The sequence below is a fragment of the Cervus elaphus genome, chromosome 4 (genome assembly GCF_910594005.1).
Source record: "Cervus elaphus chromosome 4, mCerEla1.1, whole genome shotgun sequence".
Taxonomy (NCBI): Eukaryota; Metazoa; Chordata; class Mammalia; order Artiodactyla; family Cervidae; genus Cervus; species Cervus elaphus.
In genome coordinates, this window is record NC_057818.1 from 47394476 (window position 1) to 47421531 (window position 27056).

General features: G+C 37.5%; 2 protein-coding genes and 1 non-coding gene across 37 annotated transcripts in view; 2 read left to right on the forward strand and 1 right to left on the reverse strand.

Annotated features, from left to right (window-relative positions):
* The window catches only part of ZNF568 (zinc finger protein 568), a 38533-nt gene extending 11824 nt beyond the window's left edge, over nt 1-26709 (reverse strand). The window contains exons 1-6 of one of the 26 annotated variants that reach the window (XM_043892589.1): nt 26699-26709; nt 14095-14105; nt 11460-11528; nt 8798-8961; nt 8021-8293; nt 5643-5701 (exon numbers count right to left, since the gene is read on the reverse strand). In XM_043892589.1, the coding sequence (XP_043748524.1) occupies nt 5643-5701; nt 8021-8054 (93 nt within the window). In that variant the 5' untranslated portion in view covers nt 8055-8293; nt 8798-8961; nt 11460-11528; nt 14095-14105; nt 26699-26709. Of the gene's footprint in view, nt 1-3531; nt 3686-5642; nt 5702-6163; nt 6715-8020; nt 8294-8797; nt 8962-11459; nt 11529-12621; nt 12957-13110; nt 13171-14094; nt 14106-26698 lie in introns of those variants that run through there. The other 25 variants (XM_043892678.1, XM_043892609.1, XM_043892600.1 and 22 more) reach the window with 25 other exon arrangements.
* LOC122692972 lies at nt 3075-3201 on the forward strand. The gene has a single exon (XR_006340779.1). It is a non-coding gene; the product is annotated as a small nucleolar RNA SNORA25 (small nucleolar RNA).
* On the forward strand, nt 13014-25728 carry LOC122687783 (zinc finger protein 829). Of its 10 annotated transcripts, none has more exons than XM_043893471.1 (6): nt 13071-13323; nt 13912-14053; nt 14132-14205; nt 16925-17051; nt 17353-17448; nt 23749-25728. In XM_043893471.1, exons 3-6 carry the CDS (start codon nt 14173-14175, stop codon nt 24726-24728), a joined length of 1236 nt encoding a protein of 411 aa, XP_043749406.1. In that variant the 5' UTR covers nt 13071-13323; nt 13912-14053; nt 14132-14172; the 3' UTR covers nt 24729-25728. The 10 variants fall into 10 exon arrangements, with proteins under 10 accessions (XP_043749402.1, XP_043749406.1, XP_043749387.1 ...); XM_043893452.1 differs by having other exon boundaries at nt 13912-14039; XM_043893461.1 differs by lacking the exon at nt 13071-13323 and adding an exon at nt 13750-13802 and having other exon boundaries at nt 13912-14039.
* Nucleotides 26710-27056: the final 347 nt, after the last annotated feature.

Consider the following 27056-nt stretch of genomic DNA (forward strand, 5'->3'; position numbering starts at 1 on the left):
TTCCATTTTATTTTATTCATTTTTAAAATTTATATATTTTTTGGCTGCATCACAGAGTTTTCAGGATCTTAGTTCTCCAAGCAGGGACTGAATTCTGACCATGTCAGTGAAAGTGCTGAGTCTTAACCATTGTACTGCCAGGGAATTCCCAGCTTCCATTTTATTTCTGAACTGGTTGTGGTTTGTATTAATATATAGAAATGCTATTAATTTTTGCATATTAATTTTGTGTCCATACTGTTTTCTCGTTTCATCTTCAGGTGCACACACACATAAATGTATCATCTAGACATAATAATTTTGTATGCACCTTCCTAACTTTTATCTTTTTTCTCTTTTCTATATGGTATATAGTGGTGGTGGTGGTTTAGTTGCTGTCATGTCCAACTCTTGCAACCCCACAGACTGTAGCCTGCCAGGACCCTCTCCCATGGGATTCTCTAGGTGAGAATACTGGAGTAGGTGGCCATTTCCTTCTCCAGAGGATTGTCCCAACCCAGGAATCAAACCCCAGATCTACATTGCAGGGAGATTCTTTACCAACTGAACTATGAGGGAAGCCCTATATGTATATAGAATTTTAGTAAATAAATGTGATAGCATGAGCAATCTGGTCACATTCCTGACTTTAGTAGGAATATGTCTCATTTTCCACAGTAAATACGATTCTGGCTTTTAGCTTATTATGTATGTAGAATAATTTTTTAAAGTATCATGTTAAGGAAGTATCCTTTTACTTCTATTTTATAAATATATCCTCTTGTAAAATAAATAAATAATTTAAATTTAAAAAAAATCCTCCTAAAAGTCTCACATTCTGATTTAAGAAAAATTAGCAGTTCTATGAAGCTGATTATATTTTCTCTTGAATATGATACATTATATTAGTGGATTTTCTTAAAATGAAACATCTTTGTGATAGAAAAAATGTTTCAATTGTTCTCTGATTACGGATAGTCCCTAATGTACAGTAGTTTGACTTATAAATTTTCAACTTTACAATGGAGAGAAAGTGAAGAAAATGTAGATACCTCAAATTTTTAATCTTTTCTCATGTTAGCTATATGTTGTAGAATATTCACAGGTGATGCTGGGCAGTGGCAGCAAGCCATAGCTCCCAGTCAGCCAGGTGATCACAAAAGTAAACAACCAATAAACTCTTACAACTATTCTGTACCCACTCAGCCATTCTGTTTTTCATTTTCACTACAGTATTCAATAAATCACATGTGATTTTCAACACTTTACTATAAAATAGGCTTTGTGTTAGATGATTTTCCACAACTATAAGCTAATGTAAGTGTTCTGAGCATACTTAAGGTAGGTTAAATTAAGCTACGATGTTTGGTAGGTTAGATGTGCAGGCTAAGTCCCTTCAGTCATGTCTGAGTCTTTGCCACCCTATGGATTGTAGCCCACCGGCTCCTCTGTCCATGGGATTCTCCAGGCAAGAATACTGGAGTGGAATTTGGAACTATAGCCAGATTCCTCCCTGGAGGAGGGAATCTGGCTATAGTTTGCGTCAAAATATTGCTCATTTTTTCCACAAAGGGTTGGGGTCTCCATGATGCTTGAAGGGAATATTTTATCCCCAAGGTTTCAGGTACTTGTTGAGTAAGGGAGGTCCAGTATCACTTTGTATAGATTGAGATAATCCGAAATGTGGGATTATCTCCTAAAGCAAGTTTTTTGTTACCTCCGAGACCTGTTCTGTGTGGGAAAAGTTTCTATTCATCCAGCGAATGTGTCTACCATTACTAATAAATATTTGTATCTTCTGGACTTGGGCATCTTTTTAAAATTAATTTGCCAATCCTCTTCCACGTTGCTTCCTCGGTGTTGAATGGGTCTAACTAGTGGAGGAGGGGGTGACGCTGTTCTAGAATTATTTTGTAAACATGTGTCACATGATTTGATACCCTGAACTACCACCATTTTTATTCCTTTGCTTACACACAAACTTTGCAATAAATTCCAAAGGGCTTTCCAAAAAGCCTTGCATCCATAGTGGGTGGTTTCACATAAAGTCTTGATTACTTTCCATTGCTGAACTTGTGGAAACATAAGGTTAGATGTGTTAAATATTATTAAATATATTTTCTTTTTTAATTTTTATTTCATTTTATTAAATATATTTTCAATTTATAATATTTTCAAATTATGATGGGTTTAACAGATGTAAGTCAGGAAGGTCTGTAGTCTATAATTCTTTGCAATTCCAACTAAAATCCCAACGGGGTTTTTTCCTGAGATAGGAAATAAACTGATTTTAAAATTCAAAGAGAAGCACACAGGTCCCAAAGTAGCTGAGAAATTTCTTAAAAACTAGAACACTGTGCAGATCCCTGTCAATCAAACAGGGTTATTATAAAGTTAAAGTAATTAAAACAATGTAAACACATTTACACACACAGAGTACAGTACTGGTATAGATGTAGACAAATAGACTAAAGACAGAATAAAAAGCCTAGAAATGGGCTTCCCTGGTGGCTCAGTGGTAAAGAATCCACCTGCCAACAGAGGGGAGATGTGTTTGATCCCTGGTCCAGGGAAGATCCTACATGCTAGGGAGCAACTAAGTCTATGCACTGAGCCCACATGCAACAATAACTGAAGCCTGCATGCTCCAGAGCCTAAGCTCAGCAACAAGAGAAGCCACTGCAATGAGAAGCCCTAGTACCGCAACGAAGAGTAGCCTCCGCTTTCTATACAACTAAGAAGCCTGAGCGCAGCAATGAAGGACCAGTGCAGCCATAAATAAATAAATAAACCTTTAAAAAATAAATAGCCTAGAAATGATTAAGCACGTATATGATAAAAGTGGCATCACGAAGTACTTAACAAACAGTATTGGAACAACTGGTCTCCTACATGCAAAAATAATTTTACTAATATAATTAGCAGCCAATTCCTACCTTGGATCAATTACAAAATTAAATTCCAGGTGGATCAAAGACTAAATATAAAAAACAAAGGTCTGAAAAGAAACTATCTCTACATTGTAATATTAAGAAAGCTATCTTAGAAAAGACAACATTGGCAACTCATGAAAGAAGATTTCATTAATGTGGCACAGGTCATTTCAAAGAGGGCTTATAAGACCAAAACCGGGAGCTCTTAATGCTGTGACCAAAGATTGAAGTTCTCCATAGAATGTAACAGTCACTCAACAGTGCTATGTTTTCCTAAGGAGATAATAAGATTTAACCGCTCATATAAAGGACTGGTGATATAGGGAAGTAAAAATAAATGTCCCCCAAGTTTAACAACAATAAAAATTAATGTTGCATATTAATTTTGATTGAATTCTTATTGTATGTCATACTTGTCATAGGGTAGATATAACTATTCAAATTTAAAGTTTATATACAACAAAAGATACATGATAATATGTAACTGATAAATTAGAAGATACCCACATAAATCCTAATGCTGAAGCAGGCATTCTTAAAATTCCTTAATTTCAAGTAGAAAAAGGACTAACAACATATAATGGACAAATAATATGAACAGTCAATTGGTAAAATTTACATTTCTTTCACTCAGGAGTAGATTTCCATTTGTAGAGTTATCATAGGAGTGTGGTCCTAGAGTCAGGCTGAGTGGGTTTGAATCCTGTCTTTATTATACACTTGATGCATGAAGTTATAAAAGTTTCTTAATCTCTGTGCTTCATTTCCTTTTTCTGTAAAAATTAAAATAATATCGACTTCACAAGCTTCTGGTAATGATAACAGGAAATAAGCTATGTAAAGTTTATAACACAAAATAACTAGTACATAATAGGTACTCAATAAAGCTATTATACTTATTGCTGTAGAAGATTTTTTTACCTGCTAAGTAGTCTATTCAAATATAAATAAAAGCTGCCATGGAATATAATGTTAACCATATTCTAGAATGAATTTAGGTCTGCATGCCCAGAAATATAGGCTGTCCATTTCTATTTGATAATCCAGACCAAAACGTCTGACTCTGGTATCTGAGAGGAACTACATGAATTTTTTATTATTTATTTATTTATTTATTTTACATGAATTTTTTAAAAGTTTAGAGTATCCTATATGTAGATCACAATTCATTACCTCCAGGTTTTTACTTTCTAAAGAAAATTCACAATGAACTATTTGGAATCCTCTAAAGGATAATGATTACCCATGAATTCAAAATACATCTAAAAAAAATGTATCTACAAATCTGACAGTGTTTCTTTGTGACATTTTTACGATATTTTAAAATATTTACTGGTCACTTGCAGTTTTTCCAACTGTTTGCTCATATTCTTCACCCAATTATCTATATTCTTAATTACTGATTTTTAAGAATTATTAGTCGTTTTTTTTTTTTTAATTTTTGGCCACATGCTGAGGCATATGGGACCTCAGTGCCCCAACAGTGAAAGGTGGAGTCTTAACTACTGGACCGCCTGGAAAGTTCCAATATACTTCTGTATTATAAAAACTGTTTACAGTTTTGCCTTATTACAGTGTTTATGGCAGGTTGATTGAAGAGAAGGATTAATTTTGTGAACACAAATAAGGCATCTTCTCTTTTATCAGTTTTATATGCTAAACTAAAAAAGTAGGCCAATGAAGAAAAGAAAGTTATATAGCTAATAATTATTAACAATATTTATCAGTTATGGAGCACTTGTGTGCATTTAGCCCTCCCAGTATTCCTATGGTATAGGTACTATCATTATCTCCATTTACAGATGACACAACTAAGGCCAAAGAGATTAAGAAACTTGCCCATAATCCTGCACTTAGTAAGTCATTCAGCCAAGACTTGAACCCAAGTCTGTCTAGGCCCAGAAAAATCACTCTGCCAAAAGGAGAAATAACTGGATGAGCCACATGATCATACGGTCAATAGAAGTATGTCTGTGTGTTTCAAGATGGAAAAGATATGAGCTAAGAAAAAAAGAGCCAGTGAAGTGGAAAATATTTAAAATATAAGAGCGTGAGGGATTCCAAAGAGTTGGAAACAAAAAGAATCAATAGCAGAGGAAAATGAGTCATTTTGTAAAAATATGAAGAATACTGTTATCTTTTGAGGTCATAAAAAAAAATGAAGAAAAAAAAAAAGAAGAGCTATGGATATCAGAACTACAAAAAATTTTGTCGTAGAATATTAGTATATATTTTAGCTCAACTTTAAAAATCTCAACTGAAGAAAATATTAGATCATTTTAAAGAAGTAGTCAAATTACTCTTCCATATACTTCTAATTTTTAATCTATGAACAAGAAGGACTTTTAATAAACTGAGCTTAAAATCATTAGAATTATGGAATTGTTTTGGATTTCTTTTTGATCTGGGTGTCAATGAAAAGTTTTTTTCTTTCCTGAATTATAAGCGTTTTTCCTCCAAAACAGTGTAAACTATCAGATGAACTTTATGTGTCAGTTTGCTTTTGCTTCTCCAGATCATATTCAAATTTGAACTCAAGTTTTATAACCCTGTATGGACCTGTTTATGCATAGCCATATCTCACATCTCCCCTGGTTCTGATCTTCTAGCTGTGTTTTTCCTCACCATGATTTTTGACTCATTTTTTTCCAACTTACTGGTAGGTTAAGGTAACTCATTGCAACTGCGTTGTAAAATAATACAGGAAACAAATACATGCTTAAAACATACAAGAGAACTGGCCATATCCTCTTCTTCCTGGAAAAGGGCAGAGTCTGGAGAATGCCAAGCTGAGGAAAAAGAAATAAAAACCTATTTACTTTAAAGCTCCAGATAAAGGACTACAGAAATCTTCAACACCAGCTACAAGATTACCTGTAATGACCCTCAGATCTTTAAGAAATATTAACCACCACCAGGCTACAGACACACTGAAATGTACACAGATGGCTTATAATTTAATCCTATAGAATTCTACGGGAATTTCTAGAGGGCTAAGTCTAGGGTGCCCAATGAATCTATTTCCATAGGATCCTGATATAAGGATTCTATTCCTAATAGGAGACATATTAAGTACATAATAATAAATACTACAGAGATTAAGGATTAAATTATTTATGAAGTACTATAAAGAATCTGGAAAGACTTTAATCATAGACAGGTTATAGGTACTGAGGAATATTCATATGATGAAATGAAATACAGTTAGAATTCTAAAGACATTTTAAAATAACTTAATTGACATTTTTTACCCTAAAATATTCAGGTCCTTCAGGTTAGAAATCAAAGACTGAACACTTGTATTTATCTCTGTTCTCTCTGAAACACAAGCAAAATGAAAGAAACAAAAGAAGAAAATCCCACAAGGACAAAGAATATAGAAGACTTTGACAGATAAGATATGTCAACACTTCCTTTTCCAGTAAGCAGCCTCAGGTGACCTCTAAAAATGGTGGGCTATTCACTCGACCCAGAAAACCCCACAAAATCATGCAAATCAAGAGGTTCAAATCTTTGTGTTCACTTAAAGAACACTCGTGAAACTGCCCAGGCCATAAAGGATATGCATATCAGAAAAGCCACCAAGTATCTGAAGGGTGTCACTTTAAAGAAGCAATGTGTGCCATTCCGTTGTTATAAAGGTGGAGTTGGTAGATGTGCACAGGCCAAACAGTGGGGCTGGACGCAGGGTCAATGGCCCAAAAAGAGTGCTGAATTTTTACTGCACATGCTCAAAAATGCAGAGAATAATGCTGAACTTAAGGGGTTAGATGTAGATTCTCTGGTCATTGAGCACATCCAGGTGAACAAAGCCCCCAAGATGCAGCGCAGGACTTACAGAGCTCATGGTTGGATCAACCCATACATGAGCTCTCCCTGCCACACTGAGATGATCCTTACTGAAAAAGAATGGATTGTTCCTAAACCAGAAGACAATGTTGCACAGAAGAAAAAGATATCCCAGAAGAAATTGAAGAAACACAAACTTATGGCCCGGGAATAAATGCTGCAAAAAATAAACGCAAATAAAAGTAAAAAAAAAAAAAGAGAGAGAGAGATGTCAACAAAATTTTGAAAGCTAGAGAGCAGACAAATGACTGGTTTCTAACTTAGAGAAGGGTGAAGCTTAACTGAGCTTCAGGTTGGGGAAACCATGGCAGAACACTTCAAAGGCTCAGGAATAGAGGCACTAGTTACTTCTGCAAGCAGGAGATTGGGGTGAGGCTGAAAAACAAGGAACTAAATATAAGGTGGGCCTGAAGCAATGTAGAGAAAATAAGGGAATTAAGTGAAAGTTGTCAGATTGAAAGATGAGGTACTCCCCTCAACTTTTTTCCTTTGTTTGCCTCTCAGCATTCCAGCTTATACTCCTCAATCTGTCTAGGACTTCTTGCTGGGAAAATTGACTACCTCAAAAGAAAATGCATATAGATCCTGACACTGGTCAACCTTCAACCTCCAACAAAACACCATATTATAAAGAAGGGAAAGAAGAGTGGGTGGGAGTCAGGATGGGGAGAGGGTGATGAGGAAGGGGTTAGGCAGAAAACAGAGATAAATCCTCACCTCCACTGTCAAAAGTCAATAGGAAATATCTAAGACAGAAATCAAACATTAGCGGTATGAGGATGTTATTCAGGAAAGCAGAGCTGAATACCAGAATATCCAGAAAAAAAATGTTCCAAGTAGTTGCTGATGGCTAGTGGGAAGAGGGCATGGGAAGGAATGGAACAGGAAACTTTTGTTTATAGTTATATATTTAACAGCACTTAAAAAAAAATCTAAATGTATTTAAGATAAATAGAAATTACATGAAAAATCTATTTAAAAAGCACCTGTCAAGTGAATAAAAACCATTGACAAAGGGACCTCCCTGGTGGTCAAGTGGCTAAGACTCCATGGTCCCACAGCAGGGGGCCCAGGGTTGATCCCTGGTCAGAGAACTAGATCCCAAATGCCTCAACTAAGACCTGGTACAGCAAAATTATAAAACAAAACAAACAAAACACAACAACAGTCAGTAACTTGTGTAATTTCTTGGTAGGAGTACTGAACTTCTCTTTTTACATGCTCTCTCCTAAACTCTGCCCACCTCTGAGCCGCCTCACCTGTCCTTTCCATCATCCGAGTCAAACGCTTCATTGTCACACTGCTACTGTTGATCTCTGAAGGTTAAGATGTCCTTCAGTCCTTCCACAATCCATACAGAGGGGTTAAGATAGGGTGTAGATCTAGCAATTTCAGGGTCCACTCTATCTCAGGACTCCCCAGCTGGTGGGGAAGGTCCCAGATCAGGAGGTCTCCTTCCATAACAGATACCTGCTCTTCATGCTTCTTTCTCCTTACATCACAGATCTGTCTTATCTTTGTGGAGCCAGGACCTGTGGGTTTATGATATAAATCCAATTTACCTGATGTCTTCTCACTGCATCCCTATGGGAACCAGCCTTCGAGGTGCCCCCAGGGATCACTATCTTCTGGTATTCATGTTTCTCATACACCTCTGCCATACTGAATAGAGTTGACCTGTCTAACCAATAGGATATTGCAGAATGACAATGTGTGACTTCCAAGGTTAGGTCATAAAAGACATTGTTGTTTCTGTCTTGCACATTTTCGGATCTTGTACTTTGAAAGAAGCCAGCTACCATAATAGGAAGATATTCAACCAACCCTAGGGAGAGGCTTGTGCCAGGAACCAACACCAATTTGCCAGCCATCTTGGAAGCAAATCCTCCAATCCCCATTAGCCTTCTGATGACTGCAGCTCTGCCAACAACTGACTGCAACTTCATGAGATATCTGAGTCTGAATACCCTCCCCACTTCCCACAAAAGCTGAGATAATGTGTTTATTGTTGTTTAAGCCACTAAATTTTGAGTTACCTTATTACACAGTAATAGATAATTAATATAGTCCCAAACAACTGACTTCCTTGCTTCTAATTCACAGTCCCTGGAGTCACTGACCAGAGATACTGAGATAGCAGGAATTTGGAAGACAACTCAGACTCAGCAACTCAGGTTGAACCAATAGAAACACAAAGAGTCTAGAAACAAAGGGAATAAAAATAGTCATGTTCACATAATATCTCCTTCTCAAATATCTTTTGTGAGCATAAGGGTATAGGCCTAATGCAGTGACAGATATAAAGCTGAATCAAAAAACATTCAGATTTTTAGCAACCCCAAACTTGGAGTGAAAGAGAGCTGCATTATAAGTCCAGCTATTCCATTTCTCATCTATCTTGACAACTGGGGTAAATAAGAGTTGCAATTTAGAATTCCTATACTCATTTGAAATGAGAACTATATTCATATCATAGTGACACTGTCACATGACATTAATTTATCATCTATGGTTAAAAAAACCATACACAAGAGAGGAAACTAATCCTTGTTATGTATGACAGAAAAGAAATAAAAACAGAAAACATTCAATTATAATAAATTTTGAGAGGCATTATGCCTGGCATATACTCCTAATATCCCTCACACCATTTCTATGTTTTTCCGAAGTCCATTATCACTAACAAATTATATAATTTATCATGCATGTTGTCCATCCCCTCATATAAAATACATGAAAACAGGGATTTATTTTTGTCTGTTTTGCTCCTGTTAGTAGGTGCTCAGAAAATATGTTGATAAACTGGTATAGCCACTAGGGAAAACAGTATGGCAGTCACAAAATTAAGACCAGAATTAATATACAATCCATAAATTCCACTTGTGGATATATATCCAAAAGAACTGAAAGCAGGCACTTGAACAGTATTTGTATACTCATGTTTGTAGCAGCATTATTTGCAAAAGTCAAAAGATAGAAACAATCCAACTGTTCATTAACAGATGAATGGATAAACAAAACGTGGTATGTACAGTCAATGAAATATTATCCAGCCTTAAAAAGGATGGAAATTCTGACACATGCTTTAACATGGATGAACCTTAAGGAGATGCTAAGTTAAAATAGTCACAAATGGACAAATACTGTATGATCTTGTATACAGAGTACATAATGAGGTAACATCAAATTCACAGAGACAGAAAATAGAATCGTGGTTGCCTGCAACTGGGGGATTGTTAAGAACAGGGACTTATTATTTAACAGGTACAGAGTTTCTGTTTCACAAGATAAAAAGAGTTCTATGGATGGACAGTAGTGATGGTGGCATAGCAATGTGGATATAATGCCACTGAACTTGAAAGTGGATATAATGCTACTGAACTTGAAAGTGGTTTCAAGAAGACTTGAAACTGGTTAAGACAGTAAATTTTTGTAGGTTTTTTTTTTGCCTTTACTGAGATATAACTGATTCACAAAAAACTGCACAAGTTTAATGTATATATCCTGATGAGTCTGGACATATGTATCTGTGATACCAATACCATGACCAAGGTACTAAACAGATCCATCACCTCCAAAAATTTCCTTGTGTTGTTTAGTTTTTTAAATAAGAACACTGAACATGAGATCTACTCTCAACATATTTTAAAGTGCATAATACCATTTCTTAAATATAGGTACTATATTGTACAGGTCTCCAAAATTTATTCATCTTACATAACAGAAACTTTGTACTCACTGGAAAACAATTCGCCATTTCCCTCTCTCCCAGCCCCTCACAACAACCATTCTACTCTGTTTCTTTGAATCTGATTATTTTTGATAGCTCATATGAAAGAATTTTATTTTTGATAGCTCATATAAAAGAACTGTGTAAAGAAAAAAAAAAAGAACTGTGTAGTATTTGTCCTGCAACTGGCTTCTTTACTTATTTCATAATGTCCTAAAGATTCATCCATGTTGTCACAAATGGCAGGATTTACTTCTTTCTTAAGGCTGAGTAACATTCCAATGCATGTTTTTGCCACATTTTCTTTATCCATTCATCTGTTAATAGAAAGATGTTTCCATATCTTGGCTATTTCAATAATGCTGCAATGAACATGGGAGTAACGATATCATGACAGCAAAATTTATGTCATTTGTTATGTTCTCTCTACTTTCCCATAATTTTAAATACACACACATACACACAGAGTGGACCCTTGAACAACATGGGTTTGAACTGCATGAGTCCACTGATACACAGATTTGCTCTCAATCAATACATATTACAGTACTACTACACAATCTGAGGTTCGTTGAATCTGCAGTTGCAAAATCTAGGATACACAGAGCCAAGTGTAAAGTTCTACTTGGATTTCTGACTGCAAAAGAAGGGGAGGGGATTCAAAGGTCAACTGTATATCATGGGCAAATGAATTACTACTAATTTCAGGTAATTAAAATTAGAGGAAAGCAATATATCAGATAAGAAAAACATAAAATGGGTGGATAGTTTGGAGTTCAAGTGTTCTAAAATCTTATTTAGTTTGGGTTTTGATAAACACGCATGTTAAAAATTCAAGGATAGGAAACCAAAGCAGTGGAGAGAGAAAAGGGGATAAGGTAAACCTGCACAATAAAAAAGAAGGCATAATAGAAAATAAAGCAAATTTTTATCAGCAACCACAATAAATGTAAATGAATTAAACTCACCTATTAAAATAAGTCAAACAGGATAAAAGGGGGGAAAGCCCAGCAATATGCTCTTTATAAGAGACAGACCTGAAGTATAAAGACATAAAGGGAAGGGGTTGTAAAATGAAATTCCTGGAAAATACAGTAACAAAACCCAAAAAACAATATTAACAGACAAAAGAGAACAGTGGACTAAGACATTCACCAGGATAAAGGGACATGTTTCCTAATGATGCAGATTGAAATCTTAGTCCCAATTCTTCACTCCCCTCTAACAGGATTAGACATTCACACTTTTTGCCATTTAATTTTGCCTTGCCCTCTGGCTGTGGGTGTAATTAATGTTAAGCTTAGGCATCTGTAATATTAGTATACTTGGGAGCAGAGGTTTTTATGATTTCTTGTACTCTGGTGATCCACCAAGAGAAGAACAGGTCCTGGTAACCATTGTCCTTTTTTCCTGAGTTGCATAAAGAACACATGTGGAGCAGGTCTGAATGGATTCTGCAGCCCAGCCCTCCAGGCAAGCCCAGCCTACATAACCTGAACAGAGATTCTGCAAACCTGTTTATAAGAGAATAAATGCTTGCTGTTGCATGCCACTGAGTTTAAAAGTGGTTTGTTAGGCAGCATTACTATGATCACAATAACTAATACAAATAATAAAAGAAGCCACAAGAAGGTGAAATAATAAATCTGAAAAAGATCACCAAGGGAAACTGGAAAGTAACAGAACAGGGCTAAGTATGGCTAGGGGCGGGGTGCAAAGAGGGCTAGGAAGCAGACTAAGAAACAGTGACCAATGGGGAGGAAAGACCACGTGAAACCAGGTACAGAAATTTCTTTCAAGCGGTTGCCAATTATGCCAAAAGGCGACACAGAAGTCAACTGAGGTAAGACAAGAAGCACCACACATCACAATCACAAACACTTCATCCCATTCACATACACTGTAGATCTATCTGATAATCACACGGACAACACCGCACGTTATCATAAATCACAATCACAAACATCACATGACACAAACATCCCATCACAATTACTCCATCACACCCACATAATCACACCCCTCATCATTCTCATACCATCACAATCTCTCTCTCATACACACACACACACACACACACACACACACACAGCATCGCAACTCCACAGACCATCATAATCACACACATACTCTAACTCTCCACCAGTTTCTTGTTCTTAGAACTCCAACCACTCTCCAGGGGCGTACTCCCACCCGGAGCAGTCCGCACTGCCACTATTCCACTCTGGGCCTCCTTAAAGGCTCCGCCCCGCCAGCCTCGCGCGTTGCTTCAGCCAAGAATGTTTCAGGCCCTCCTTAAAGTCCCGCTCCGAGGACGCGGTAGCGTCACCTGCCGGAAACACCCGAATGCGCATCTAGCGCGCAGTGTCTGGGAGGCCGGGTGAAGGCGACACTCGGGAAGCCAGGTGCGGGTAACTCCGAACCATCCCTCTGCTCCCGCCTCCCAACGGACGTTCCACAACACAACACCTCCCAGAAGGTCCCGCGGCCGGAGTCAACTTCCGGCCAGAAAGGAGCAGGCGCTTCCTGTGTGAGGAAGGGGGTGAACCAGGTCCTATCGGGTGGCTGAGCCCCAGCGTGCTGAGATACCGCGAATTGCAACTCCGAGACCTGGCTAACCTCTGAATTGAAGGAGCAGTCGTTTCGGGTGGGTGCAGGCAGGGCGCTGAGAGGAATCGGCCGTGGGGACAACTCTGGACCACATTTCCCAGAGGGCCTAGCGGCCTGTCACTCTTCTCGCGGGAGCTCGAAATTTTCATCACGACTGGCGGGACCGTTAGATCCGTGAGGCCAGAGATCGTGGGCCCCTGGGGACCTAGTTCAACTCTGCAGGTTCGGACCCCGGGGGACCCGAAAGGTCTAAACTGAAGAGACAGGAGACCGATACGGAGCTTCTGTGCTGGCGGAATGGAGTGAGAAGCGGGGGTTATGCGACCCGTGTGCAGATATAGGATGCCTATCATTGTGGCGTTGTGACTGTGTGTCCCTATGGTGGTACGTGCTCGTAACACCAAGACAGTGGGGTGCCTGCAACTGTGCGAGTGTAATTATGCGTCCTGTGGTGAGTTAGCGATTGGGTCTGTGTTACCACGTTTGACTCTCTGTGTGCGGATGTGCAGTGGTGTTCTCTTAAGTATGACTGTGCAGAATGCATGGGCTTCCCAGGTGGCGCTAGTGGTAAAGAACCTGCCTGCCTATGCAGGAGACTTTAAGAGATGAGGGTTCGATCCCTGGGTTAAGAAGATCATTAGAGGGCGTGGCAACCCACTCCAGTATTCTTGCCTGGAGAATCCCATGGACAGAGGAGCATGGTAGGTTACAGGCTATAGGATTGCACAGAGTTGGACCTATTGAAGCGTCTTAGCATGCACGCACGTGCGGAATGTACGAGTCTGATCATCTGTGCGGTTGTTACTCCAGAGCTCGGTTCTTAGGAAACCTCTGTGAAGTTTGGTTTGATTGGAGTCCTCAACAGCAGTCACCTCAGCTTTCTCCTGAGACACTGGGATTGGACGGGACACCCCATTTTCCTCTGATCTCCTTTACCTGTGTGTACTGAGGGGTGAGGATGAGGATGGGGCTGGGCTGCGGCTGACCTGTGACCTGACCAGTGTCTTACCATTACTTTCTACTCTCCCAGTTATACGCTTCTCCAGGTGAGGCTCAAAAGAGAAGGAAAGAATGCATGATGAACTTCTGCAAGCAGTGTCCAAGGTATGTTGGGATTTACTCATTGTTTTCTGTCTTCTGAAAGCTAATGCTTGATATAGGTATATCATTTGATGATTAAGTTCCTATGATTTTCCTATGGAAAAAAGGATAGTTGAGCCTGCTACTGAAGCATAGTAACTCCCATATACCTAATGTTTACTTATTTGGAAAACGGCTCCACTTCTGTTGTCAAATTTTTTTCTTTTTAAATGCAATATTTATTATGACTTTAAAAGCATGTCTATTTTAGAGAGTTTAAAAACAGAATTACCAAGAAAAAAATAAAATAGGACCGCTCAAATAACTGGTGTTAATATTTTTGTGTATTTTCATTGTTTTTCCAAAATCAAATTACACTTCATTTACCATTTTGAGTGATAGTCACTCAGTCATGTGTGACTCTTTGCGACCTCATGGACTGTAGCCTGCCAGGCTCTTCTGTCTGTGGAATTCTCCAGGCCAAAAAAGTATTCTCTGTCATCAAATGATCTTTGTAAATACAATTTTTCAAAGGTACATATTTTTTTCATGAATGAGTTATAGTTTATTCTTCAAATCAGTTGTATGAGACATGAAGTCTTTGCTTTATCTCAGGAAGGGTGTGGAGGGCTGGCAGGCAGCTAGAATTTTGGAGTCTCCTTCTAACTAGAACAAAAATATCTTTATTCACTTATGTTTCAACGTGTCTCATCTTGGGGAACTCACCAAATCACAAGGGTATCAATCATGTTTTGGTTTTTTTTTTTGAGTATTAGAGTGTACCCAGGTAGAAGAGTCAGAATAGGGATACTGTTTTCTCAAGGTATAAATTTGGAGCTGAAATTCAGTTCTCATGGAACTAAATTTGGAACTCTCAATTTTAAGAATGTGTGTTTGGTACAGAGGCAAAGAAAATCAGGATGAGAATTAGTCTTCTCAAATAAGCTTAAGACCTTTCTATCTGAATTTCTTCAGAAACAGTTGAGTCCTTCCAATCCATTCTCCTGTGCCAAAGCCCAAACAGAGCATCTGGTTCCCCTCTCCCATCAACCTCTAATTACACTCACCAGCTCTATATTGAAGATATTGCCCAATATTAATACTCTTGGGAGGTAGTATACTGCAGTGGAAAATAAATTTTAAAGGGAATGAAATGAAATTTGTTTTCAGAAGCTAATCCAATGTTTGATCTGGAAATATCTGAAACATTCCCAGTAAAATCAGAGAAAGGCAAGGATACACATCATTACCAATGTTATTTAACATTGTTCTGTAGGCATTAACCAAAGCACTTAAACAAAAGGAAAAATTAGGTTATAAATTAGAAAAGAGGGTGTAAGATTATTACTTTTTGCAGATGATGTGACTGTGTACCTGGAAAACCAAATCAACTTATAACCAACACTCTGAAATAAGCAGGACTTCATAGGAAGCAAGGAAAAGAATATTTTTTTCCCCCTAAATTTCCACTCTCAACTCTATGGCTAATTTTTTTTGTTGCCCTGGATAAAAGCTTGTGCAGTCCCTAAAATTGTTTTGATCACTGTTCGGTAGTTTTTGGTTATTTTCAGTCATAAGATCAGTCTTATTTAGTAATTACACTCTCTGGTTGAGTGTAATAATGTGAAAATTTTATTTAAAGCCTGTTCTCTATCTCGGGCTTACTTCAGGCCTGCACAATGCAAGCTTGCATTGTGAAAAGGAGGACATATGGTCCTAAGCTGCTTTGTTTCCTTAACCTGAACTCCTTTCTTTGCTCCATAGTCAATTTCACACAGTCCTTTATCCTCCTATTCCTAGGTATTACTCTCTGGATCTGCTCCCAGATATTATTCTGGGCCTTGCCTTTTACAATTATACTGGACTTCGTTCACCATTCTCATGTTAGTTTCCTAGCTTCTGAATATAATACCTTTCATTTGCATATTCTCTAGTTTTGATGGAACACATAAGCCAGTACCTTCCCAAGAAAAGCTGGACAGAAGAAAATTTAACGTTCATTCTCTATGAATCTAGAATTGTCTTGAGCTAATCTTCATACTAGCTTGGTATTTAATCTTGCTTGGTATATAATCTTCATATTAACTTTGACTGAGTATTGAATTCTCTGTCAAAATTCGTTGTCCTTTGTAATATTAAAGGAATTAGAGACTTCCCTAGTGTTCTAGTGGCTAAGACTCTGCACTTCCAAAACAGGGGGCCCAGGTTCGATCCCTGGTCAGGGAACTAGACCCCACATTTTAATTAATTAATTAAAAAATAAAGGGATCATTTCATTTTCTTATTTTAAATAGTGCTGTTGAGACATCCATTGCCATTCCAATTTCTGAAAATTTTTAATGTGATCCACAGAAGCTTTTAAAAAGTTCTGTTTTTCCCTGATATTCTGAAATTTTACTCCAAAATATAACATAAAGTTTATTTTTTAAAGTGTATCACATTTCCCCCTCTTTTAGGGCTTAAAGGGAACATGGGAAGGGACTCTCATTTATGCAGATTTAACTGTGGTCAGGCACTGAGCTGCAGGCTTGCTATTTCATCTCATTGGAAAAGTTCACTCTATTTGCACACTCCTAGACAGATCCCTCTGTACATAGCAGATATGTCTTGACTAATGTAATAGGGTCCAGCTCCTTCAGTTTGCTTAATAATCTGTCCTTTTCTGTAGAGCTCTCTACCATCTCATCTACTACCATCATTTTCTTCTCTCCTTCCATTGTGAAAGCATGTGTGTTATTTTCAGGGGTCAATGATGTTCAGGGACGTGTCTGTAAACTTCTCTCAGGAGGAATGGGAATGCCTGGACTCTGGTCAGATGAATTTATACAAAGAAGTGATGTTGGAGAATTTCAGCAACCTGGTTTCAGTGGGTAAGGATGACTGTCTCCCCAATTCAGAGTCAACTCTTGGAATGTCTCCTTTCTCCACTGTGAATTACTCATTCCAGGTAACTAGCTAAATTCCTGCTCTCTGTCCCCCAAGGAATGGTTGAGTTGGAATGGAATGGAAGAGCTGGAAATGGGCAGCTCTGTTGGGATATGGCTTAAGCTTCACCTTCATCTTTTCTCTGATCCGTCCTGTAGTGACATCTCTCTTGATCACCAAAGGACTGGATCTGATTTCTGGGACACCAACAGCATAACTATGTCCCATGTCTTTTCTTGTGATCAGGACTTTCCAGTTCTAAACCGGCTGTGATCTCCTTATTGGAACAAGGAAAAGAGCCCTGGATGATTGACAGAGAACTGACCAGAGGCCTTTGTTCAGGTAAGCGAGAGATGACAGTGCAGGAATAGAGCCTGAGGAGATATTACCTATAAGATGTTATCAGGAAACTCCCTTCAAAAACCCAAGGCCTCATCCATAAAACATATATCTTGTTTTTTTTCCTCTTATACTTTTTTCTCTGTCCAATGTAGCAAGTATTAATGCCTTCCTTCTTCATTTCCAAGGCAGTTATTCTATCCACTTTTTAGATTTCATTCCTTCATAGGATATGCTGCATTTAGACTTATGTGACAGTAGATATTCCCACCCTAAGAAGTGTGTGTGTGTGTATTTGTGTTTTCTCTTCCAATACTGGTTTTCATTATCTACTTTCCAAAAAATTACTAGCTGTAATTTTCAGAACCCTTTCCCAATCACTCCCTTCTTTATCCTCCCCAAAAATACATACTATCTTGACTTCTAACTCTATGAAGTAATTTTTGCCTCTTTCTGAGCTGCATGTAAGTGGAATCATACAGTACTTAATGCTTTTTTTTTTTTTCTCAACTTTATATTTATGGGATACATCACCCATGTTATTGCATATCAGTTCAGTTCAGTTGCTCAGTCGTGTCTGACTCTTTGCGATCCCATGGACTGCAGCACACCAGTCTTCTCTGTCCATCACCAACTCCTGGAGCTTGCTCACGCCTGTCCATCAAGTCAGTGATGCCATCCAACCATCTCATCCTCTGTTGTCCCCTTCTCCTCCTGCCTTCAATCTTTCATCAGGATGTTTTCAGATGAGCCAGTTCTTTGCATCAGGTGGCCAAAGTATTGGAGTTTCAGCTTCAGCATCTGTCCTTCCAATGAATATTCAGGACTGATTTCCTTTCGGATGGACTGGTTGGATCTCCTTGCAGTCCAAGGGACTGTCAGGAGTCTTGTCCAACACCACAGTTCAAAAGCATCAATTCTTTGGTGTTCAGCTTTCTTTATAGTCCAACTCTCACATCCATACATGACCACTGGAAAGACCATAGCTTTGATTAGACGGACCTTTGTTGGCAAGGTAATGTCTGCTTTTTAATATGCTGTCTAGGTTGGTCATAACTTTTCTTCCAAGGAGCAAGTGTCTTTTAATTTCATGGCTACAGTCACCATCTGCAGTGATTTTGCAGCCCCCCAAAAATAAAGTCTGTCACTGTTTCCATTGTTTCCCCATCTATTTGCCATGAAGTGATGGGACCAGATGCCATGATCTTAGTTTTCTGAATGTTGAGTTGTTTTTTTTTTTTTTTCATTTATTTTTATTAGTTGGAGGCTAATTACTTTACAATATTGTAGTGGGTTTTGTCATACATTGACATGAATCAGCCATGGAGTTACATGTATTCCCCATCCCGATCCCCCCTCCCACCTCCCTCTCCACCCGATTCCTCTGGGTCTTCCCAGTGCACCAGGCCCGAGCACTTGTCTCATGCATCCAGCCTGGGCTGGTGATCTGTTTCACCCTAGATAATATACATGTTTCTATGCTGTTCTCTCGAAACATCCCACCCTCGCCTTCTCCCACAGAGTTCAAAAGTCTGTTCTGTATTTCTGTGTCTCTTTTTCTGTTTTGCATATAGGGTTATCATTACCATCTTTCTAAATTCCATATATATGTGTTAGTATGCTGTATTGGTGTTTATCTTTCTGGCTTACTTCACTCTGTATAATGGGCTCCAGTTTCATCCATCTCATTAGAACTGATTCAAATGAACCAGGCTTCTCGCGCCGCCGCTGCAATGGGCCTCCCACTCTTTGATTTTAATCAAGAGGTTGTTTAGTTCTTCGCTTTCTGCCATAAGGGTGGTGTCATTTATGTATCTGAGGTTATTGATATTTCTCCCAGCAATCTTGATTCTAGCTTGTGCTTCATCCAGCCTGGAACTTCACATGATGTACTCTGCATGTAAGTTAAATAAGCAGGGTGATAATATACACGCATTTATTGCGTATAGCTAATGTTGGTTCATTCTCAGTACTATGTGGTATTCCATTCTATGGAAATATTTTATATTATTTATTCTGTATTGCTAATTATTATAAATTATCCTTTCTACTATTGACTGTTTAGTGGTTTTCCAGTTTTTAGCTATTTTACATAATGCTGCTGTGAACATCTGTGTACATATATTTTGGTGCATATATATATACACATTTCTTTTGGGTGTGTACACAGGAATGGAGTTACTAGGTAATAGGATATGTGTTGGTTCAGTTTTAATAATGCCGCTTTTCCAAAGTGGTTATGCCAATTTATATTTCCAGTAGCAGTATGAATGTTGCTATTGCTCTGCATTCTTGCCAGTTCTTGATATTGCTAGACCTTTTAATGTTAGCCATCCTGTGGTATGTTTGTGTGCGTGTGTGTGTGAGTGCATGTGTGTGTGTTCTGTGACTTGCCCATTCAAGTTTCTTGGTTCTGTTCATTGGGTTGTCTTTCTTTCTCTTAGTGATTTGAAGAAGCTCTTTGTATATTCTGAATATGAGCCTTTGTAAATATCTACCTGTATTGCTTACTTTTTTATTCTCTTAGTGTTATCTTTCGATGTTATTAATTTTAAGAAGACAAGCTTACCTATCTTTTCCTTTATAGTTGTTGCTTTTTGTGTTTTGTGTAGGATTCATTACCTACTCCAAAATCGTGAAGATATTTCCTATGTTATATTCTAGTAGCTTTGTTGCTTTACCTTTTACATTTAGATCTCCAGTTCCTTGGAGCTGATATTTGATGTAGTATGAGGTAGGAGTCAAATTTCATTTTTTTTTCCCCCAGGTGAATATGCAGTTGACCCAGCAAGGTCTACTGGAAAGACTTTCTCTATATAAAAGGCTACTTTGCCATAAATCAAGTGTTGCCATATCTATAAGTCTGTCTCTGGACTTTATTATGTTCTGTTTGCTTGTCTACCTTTGTCCGAATACCACACTAGAATAGTACTATAGCATTTTCAAAAACCTGCTCACTGTTCTGTGTTATTGACATTGTTTCCTCTATTCTTTTCCATGAGCACCTTTATTTTTCAAAATTTCTTTTTAACTGTAGTCCACATGTCCTAGTGACATTGCCCTTTGGTAAAACTGCCTGCTTTCCAGTACTTTTAATGTATATTAGAAAAAAAAAATGTTTATTAGACATACTTAACAGGGCATTACACTCTAGTTTTGAGGCTTTTGTTTTTCCCTTTTTCCTTTAAATGCCATTTAAGTCAGTAAATAAATAAAACTCCAAAAGTACAAACCTTTAATAAAGCAAAGTCATGAACTGAAAATACATCAAAATTAAGAATTTCTGTTAAATGAAGGACACAAAAGATAAGTTTAATGCAGAGTAGATTGGAAGATAGTTGCTAATTAATAGGAAGAAGTTAGTGACCCAATAAAAATACTGATAAAGGCTAAAGAGGTTAAAATGCTAATTAATAAGCCTTTCAGATGTTGACACTTAATAATTACAAGTGCAAATGATGACAATAATGAAATATCACTTTTTACTTACTATACATGGAAAAGTAGAAAGCTGGATAATGACAGCTGTGAGTGGGGACGTAGAAATTCTTATGCATTCTTGTGAAAGTATAAAATGGTTTTGCCTTTCTCTGTAGTCATCTGTTACTACTTAAACTGGTTTACATATGCCCCACTTTTGAGTATATATCTACAATTGAAAATCATACAAAAGGATAAATACTTCATGTCTTTCCAGTGCCATACCAGTGTATTTTTCAGGTCCATTTGAGGATTATTTAATTATCTGGGGAAATGTACCTTTGTTTCACTTATTATTTGCTACTCATTAGGGACCGAGTTCTCTTAAAATTAGATGTTAAATTTAAAAAGATTGGTAAATTGCAAATGATTTGTCTAGTGGAAAAGGTAGCCTGGTAGGAATAGGATAGTATCTTATTATCTTATTCTTATGCAAAAGGATTATCCTATTATCTTAAAGATTTTTATCTTTTTTTCTGTTAATGTGGCTGATATCACCATCTGCTTTTATGCTTGCTTCTGGACATCCTGGGCTTGAAATAAAGATATTGTACTACTCCACTCTATAGTCACCAGTGAAGTTGCTCAGTCACGTCCGATTCTTTGCAACCCCATGGACTGTAGCCTGGCAGGCTCCTCCATCCATGGAAATTTCCAGGCAAGAGTGCTGGAGTGGGTTGCCGTCTCCTTCTCCAGCTCTCTGTAGCGCTGTACAGTAAAGTATACAGTAGTACAGCCACCTGTAGGGGACGCACACACGTGAGAGTGTACACCAGACACGTGAGCTAGCTTATGTGATTGGACATGTGGAAGAGGTACTTTTGCATTTTTGAAAGTTTGCAACTTGAAGGTTCGTCTGTAAGGGGCTTACTCTATTGTTTTCTCCATTCAGCCATTCTCTTTTTATTTGAGAGTTTAATCCATTTACATTTAAAGTTATTGTTAATAAGTAACAACTGACTATTGCTATTTTATTATTTTCTGTCCTTGTAGTTCTTTTGTCTCTCTTTCCCTCCCTTGCTGCCTTCATTTTCTTTCTTTATTTGTATTGATATGCTTTGAATCCTTTATTTTTCTTTTGCTAATCTTCTATAAGGTGTTTTCTTTGTAATTATCATGGGGCTTTCAAAAATATAACAGTATGTTTTATGCTGATAACAGTCACATACAAAAATAATTTTACTTCTTATTATCCACACTTTGTGCTATTGACCTTGTACCCATCTGGTACATAGATTAGTTCACCAACCAGGAACCTTCCTTCAATCCTTGCCAAGTATTTTACTGGAGTGTCATTATTTAGGCAAGTGTGACCAGCCCCATCCCTTGAAACAAAGGATCCACTGTGAATCACCACCTTATCATAAAGTCAGATATGATCAGAAGACCCTTGTTGTGAATAATGAGAGATAATCCAGTGGTTTTTGAAGCTCTTCAAGGAACTGGGAACAAAGACCAGATACATTTTTTTATATCACAAGTATGTGTATTTTATGTTAATTCTTTCTTCTCAGTTCAGTACCAATGTCCCTGCCTATGCTAGATGTTCCTGAGTCCAGATTTTCTCTGGTTCCATTTCTCTAGATTTCTGGTTTTCTTTGAGAATGGATGGGATGGGGAGGAGATACACTCTTTGAATTCATCCTTCAGCTTTTACTCTGCTCTGCACTCTGCTATTAGAAGTGACTGATGCCTCCAGTTCTTATGTATTTGAAGGGATTTGCACCATGAATTAATACTGTGGAATTCACCCACTGGAGCTTGTTTGGTATTCTTTGGTCTACAGTCACTTATCACTCATCCATTGACTTTCCAGTTTCCAAGTTCTGTTTCTTCTCCAGTATCTTTTATCCTCATGGGGTTTTCCTTTCCCCTTGTTAAGCTTTTAGTGTAATTTTCTTATGGATTCATGAAAAGTTTTGGTAAACTTATACCTACAGTCTGCCATTTTTAACAGAAATTATGCCCCCCCTTTTAAGAAACAGTTGTCCCTCATTAAGTCACAAATTCTATATTTATGAATTTACTTACTCGCTGAAATTTATTTGTAAATCCCAAATCAGTACTTAACAGTATTTCCATGGTCATTAGCAGATATAATGCAGAATGGGAAAAATCCTCTTTTCTCACAGAGACTGTTTCATTCTTATTTTGTTATTTCTCACACTCAAGCTGTCTCCCTTCTTAGTGACTGCCATGACTTGAAGATTCCATTTCTCTCTCCCAGCATCAGCATCACAGAATTCGAAGGCAAACTGTTTTCACTGCATCCCCAACATGTACCAGGCTCTATTCACAGAAGTGATTTACCTGTCTACCATTCTCACCAGTTTCATTCAACACCCTAGACTTGCTGTGGGCTGTCCCGCAGTGTGAATTTGCTGACAATATACTCTTTGCTTAAAGTCACTAACCCTCCACTATCCCCATTTATACATTTAAACACATTTATTCCTCAGTAGTCCTGAAAGCATGACAGTTATCCACAAATTACAAGACATAGTATGGTGCTCTGTGAGTATGTGCTTATATAAATGTATGTATGCTTAGAATCACTGTGTAATGTGGAGGATATCCCTGAATAGTGTAGACTCACTGAAGTTGCAGGTGATTCTGATCTCCACCAGGTTCTCTTCAGCTTCTCTATTGCCTCTCCTTAATGTCTGTGCTTTTCATATCAATTTTACAAATTGCTTAGCCATGTTTGAGAACTATCTGTTTACTTTCCCATATATTATTTTCAGTTTAATCTTTGCATTTTTCAGACATTTAACCTTTCCCAGAATAAGAAAAATAAACATATGCCTTTCTGTTTTCTTTCAGATCTGGAATCCATGTGTGAGACCAAGTTATTATCTCTAAAGAAGAGACATTTTAGTCAAGTAATATTTACCCATGAAGACCTACCCACTTTTTTTCAGCCCACATTTCTCATTCCACATCAAGAAACTATTAATGAAGAGAAATCCTGTGAATGTAAAATATGTGGAAAGGGCTTTAATCAAAACTCACAGTTTATTCAACATCAAAGAATTCATTCTGCTGAAAAAAATTATGAATGTAAGGAGTGTGGGAAATCCTTTAGTCGTGGCTCACTTGTTACTCGACATCAGAGGATTCACACTGGTGAAAAACCCTATGAATGTAAAGAATGTGGCAAGGCTTTTAGTTGTAGTTCGTATTTTTCTCAACATCAGAGGATTCACACTGGTGAGAAACCCTATGAATGTAAGGAATGTGGAAAGGCCTTTAATTATTGCTCAAACCTTAATGATCATCAGAGAATTCACACTGGTGAAAAACCCTATGAATGTAAAGTATGTGGAAAAGCCTTTACTAAGAGTTCACAACTTTTTCCACATCTGAGAATTCATACCGGTGAGAAACCTTATGAATGTAAGGAATGTGGGAAAACCTTTACTCAACAGTCAAGGCTTATTCAACATCACAGAATGCACACTGGTGAGAAACCTTATGAGTGTAAGGAATGTGGGAAGGCCTTTAGTAGTGCCTCAACACTTACCAACCATCACAGAATTCACACTGGCAAGAAACTCTATGAATGTAAAGAATGTAGAAAGGCCTTTATTCAGAGCTCTGAACTTATTCAACATCAGAGAATCCATACAGATGAAAAACCATATGAATGTAATGAGTGTGGAAAGGCTTTTAATAAAGGCTCAAACCTTACTCGTCATCAAAGAATTCACACTGGTGAGAAACCTTATAACTGCAAAGAATGTGGAAAGTCCTTTGGTAGTCGCTCTGACCTCATCCGTCATGAAGGAACTCATAATGGATAAGTGATAGTTCCTTTTGATAAACTTGATAGTAATATTTTTAAAACAAATGATGCAAAAAAAAAAAAACAAGGAAAAAAACTGAAGGTTCTTCCATGTAATAGTTTCCTAGGGCTGCTGTAATGAAGTACCAAGTACCACAAAACAAGGTGGATTAAAACAACAGAACTTATTCTCTCATAGTTTTTGAGACTTGAAACCCAAAATCAAAGTTGTTGGCAAGTTTGGTTCCTTCCAGGGACTCAGGAAGAATCTGTTCCACACCCTTCTCCTAGCTTTTTATAGCAGCAATTTTTGACATGCCTAGGCTTATAGAAGCATTGCTGCTATCTCTGCCTCCATCTTCACACTACATTCTCTGTGTGTCTCTGCATCTGTTCTGTTATACAGACACAGGTCATATTGGATTAGGGCTCACCTAATCTTAAAGGACCTCATCTTAACTTGATTTTATCTGCAAAGACCTTATTTCCAGGTACTATCACATTAACATACCAGGGGTTTGGACTTCCAACATAGTTTAACCAGTTACACTGTTAGCACTATTTTTTCTAATGTGTTTGTAATTTTATACATAACATTAATCAAATGTATTTTTAAATGTATTTAATAATGTGAATTCAAGGTCTAAATTAAACCCCCTTTTCCCTCAAAAAATTCTATCCCCCAAATTCCATGTTTTAGGACCATCTTTTCTATTTCTGTGGCCTACATAATGCTACACTGTAAATTGTGTTGCATAGGCTGTCTTTGAATTCATGGTGGAATTATAAATTTGTATTTGAAGGCAGCTCTATTCTTTTCTTCTTTTGTTAGGTTAATATTTTCTTGTTAAAAAAAACAGGGCACAAAGAAAAAAAGATTTATAAGCCTGTGAAACAGAAATGACTTCTTTCAAATTATCATAGTATATCCTTGCAGGCTTTATTTAATGTAATCATGACCTACATGTTGTACCATAACCTGCTTTTATGCTACTGTTTAAGTACAGGTGTTTATGTATTATTATTTTTAATGGTGTCATAATCTTTTCTGTGGTTGATTCTCATTTTGCTAAATAACTACTGATAAACATTTTGGTGCCTGTTTAAACTTTTGCAGTTACAGAAGTTGCCTTCTAAATGCAACTTTAGTACTTTTTTGTTTGAAATTTCAAAACATTTAATTTCAATGTTGAAATAACTAAGGAATATTTTCTCCCTGTAAAAAATTGCCAATAATCCCCAATTCCCTCATAATCACTATTATGAATTTATTTTTATCCTTTGAAACCTTTTTCAAAAAGTTTTTTACATGCATGTGCACCCACAACCAAATATGTAAACAGTTTAGAAAAAGTGTTGCTTTATACTTTTTTTGTGTGTAATTACCTACTAATGATGGTTATGTTGGATTGCTGTAAGGATTTAACTCATTTGAGTTAAGTGAAAAATGGGAGTCTTACCTAACATATAGTAAGAATGTAGCTGGTAATTATCCAAAATTAACATTAATATTTTCAACATTATTATTTATGGAAAGGACTTTTACCACGTTTCATCACGTTAACACCTTAATTTATATCAAACAATTTTTAATGAAAAAAGGACCTATGGCTGTAATGTTTGCAAAAAAGCATCTTAGCAACACTTACTCCTTATTCAACATGAAGTATAGAAAGAAAAATAAAACACTGAGAAAATCTGGAGACAAAGAATGGGTGAATAAGCCTACATTGACACCTTGTACTTCAGGCTGCACAATTATCTCATACCCAGCAAAAAGCTATTTATCAAGAATAGTTGAAAACCCGTTTGTCAAAAAAGAGAAAGACATGAAAAGTTAATAATCACTTCCTTCTCAGAAAACCTGTAGATCATATTCTTTTCCAGAATGGGAAAAAATTAAAATATGATAGACAACAATATCTAAATATTGACAATCCTCCTCCAAATGTTGGGGCTTCCCTGGTGGCTCAGTGGTAAAGAATCCACCTGCCAAGCAGGAGATGTGGATTTAATCCCTGGGTTGGGAAGATTCCCTGGAGAAGGAAATGGCAACCCACTCCAGTATTCTTGCCTGGGAAATCCCATGGACACAAGAGCCTGGCGGGCTACAGTCCGTGAGGTAGCAAAGATCAGACACAACTGAGCAACTAAGCATGCACACACAAGCATACAAGCACATTTTGTAGGAAAACTTCTGGGGATTGGCAGGCAACTAGATCTATATTTAGATTAGAATGTAGAGACTGGGACTTCCCTGGTGGTCCAGTGGTTGAGAGTTCTCTTGCCAGTGCAGGGGAAAAGGGTTTTATCCTTGGCCCAGAGTCGGACACGACTGAAGTGACGC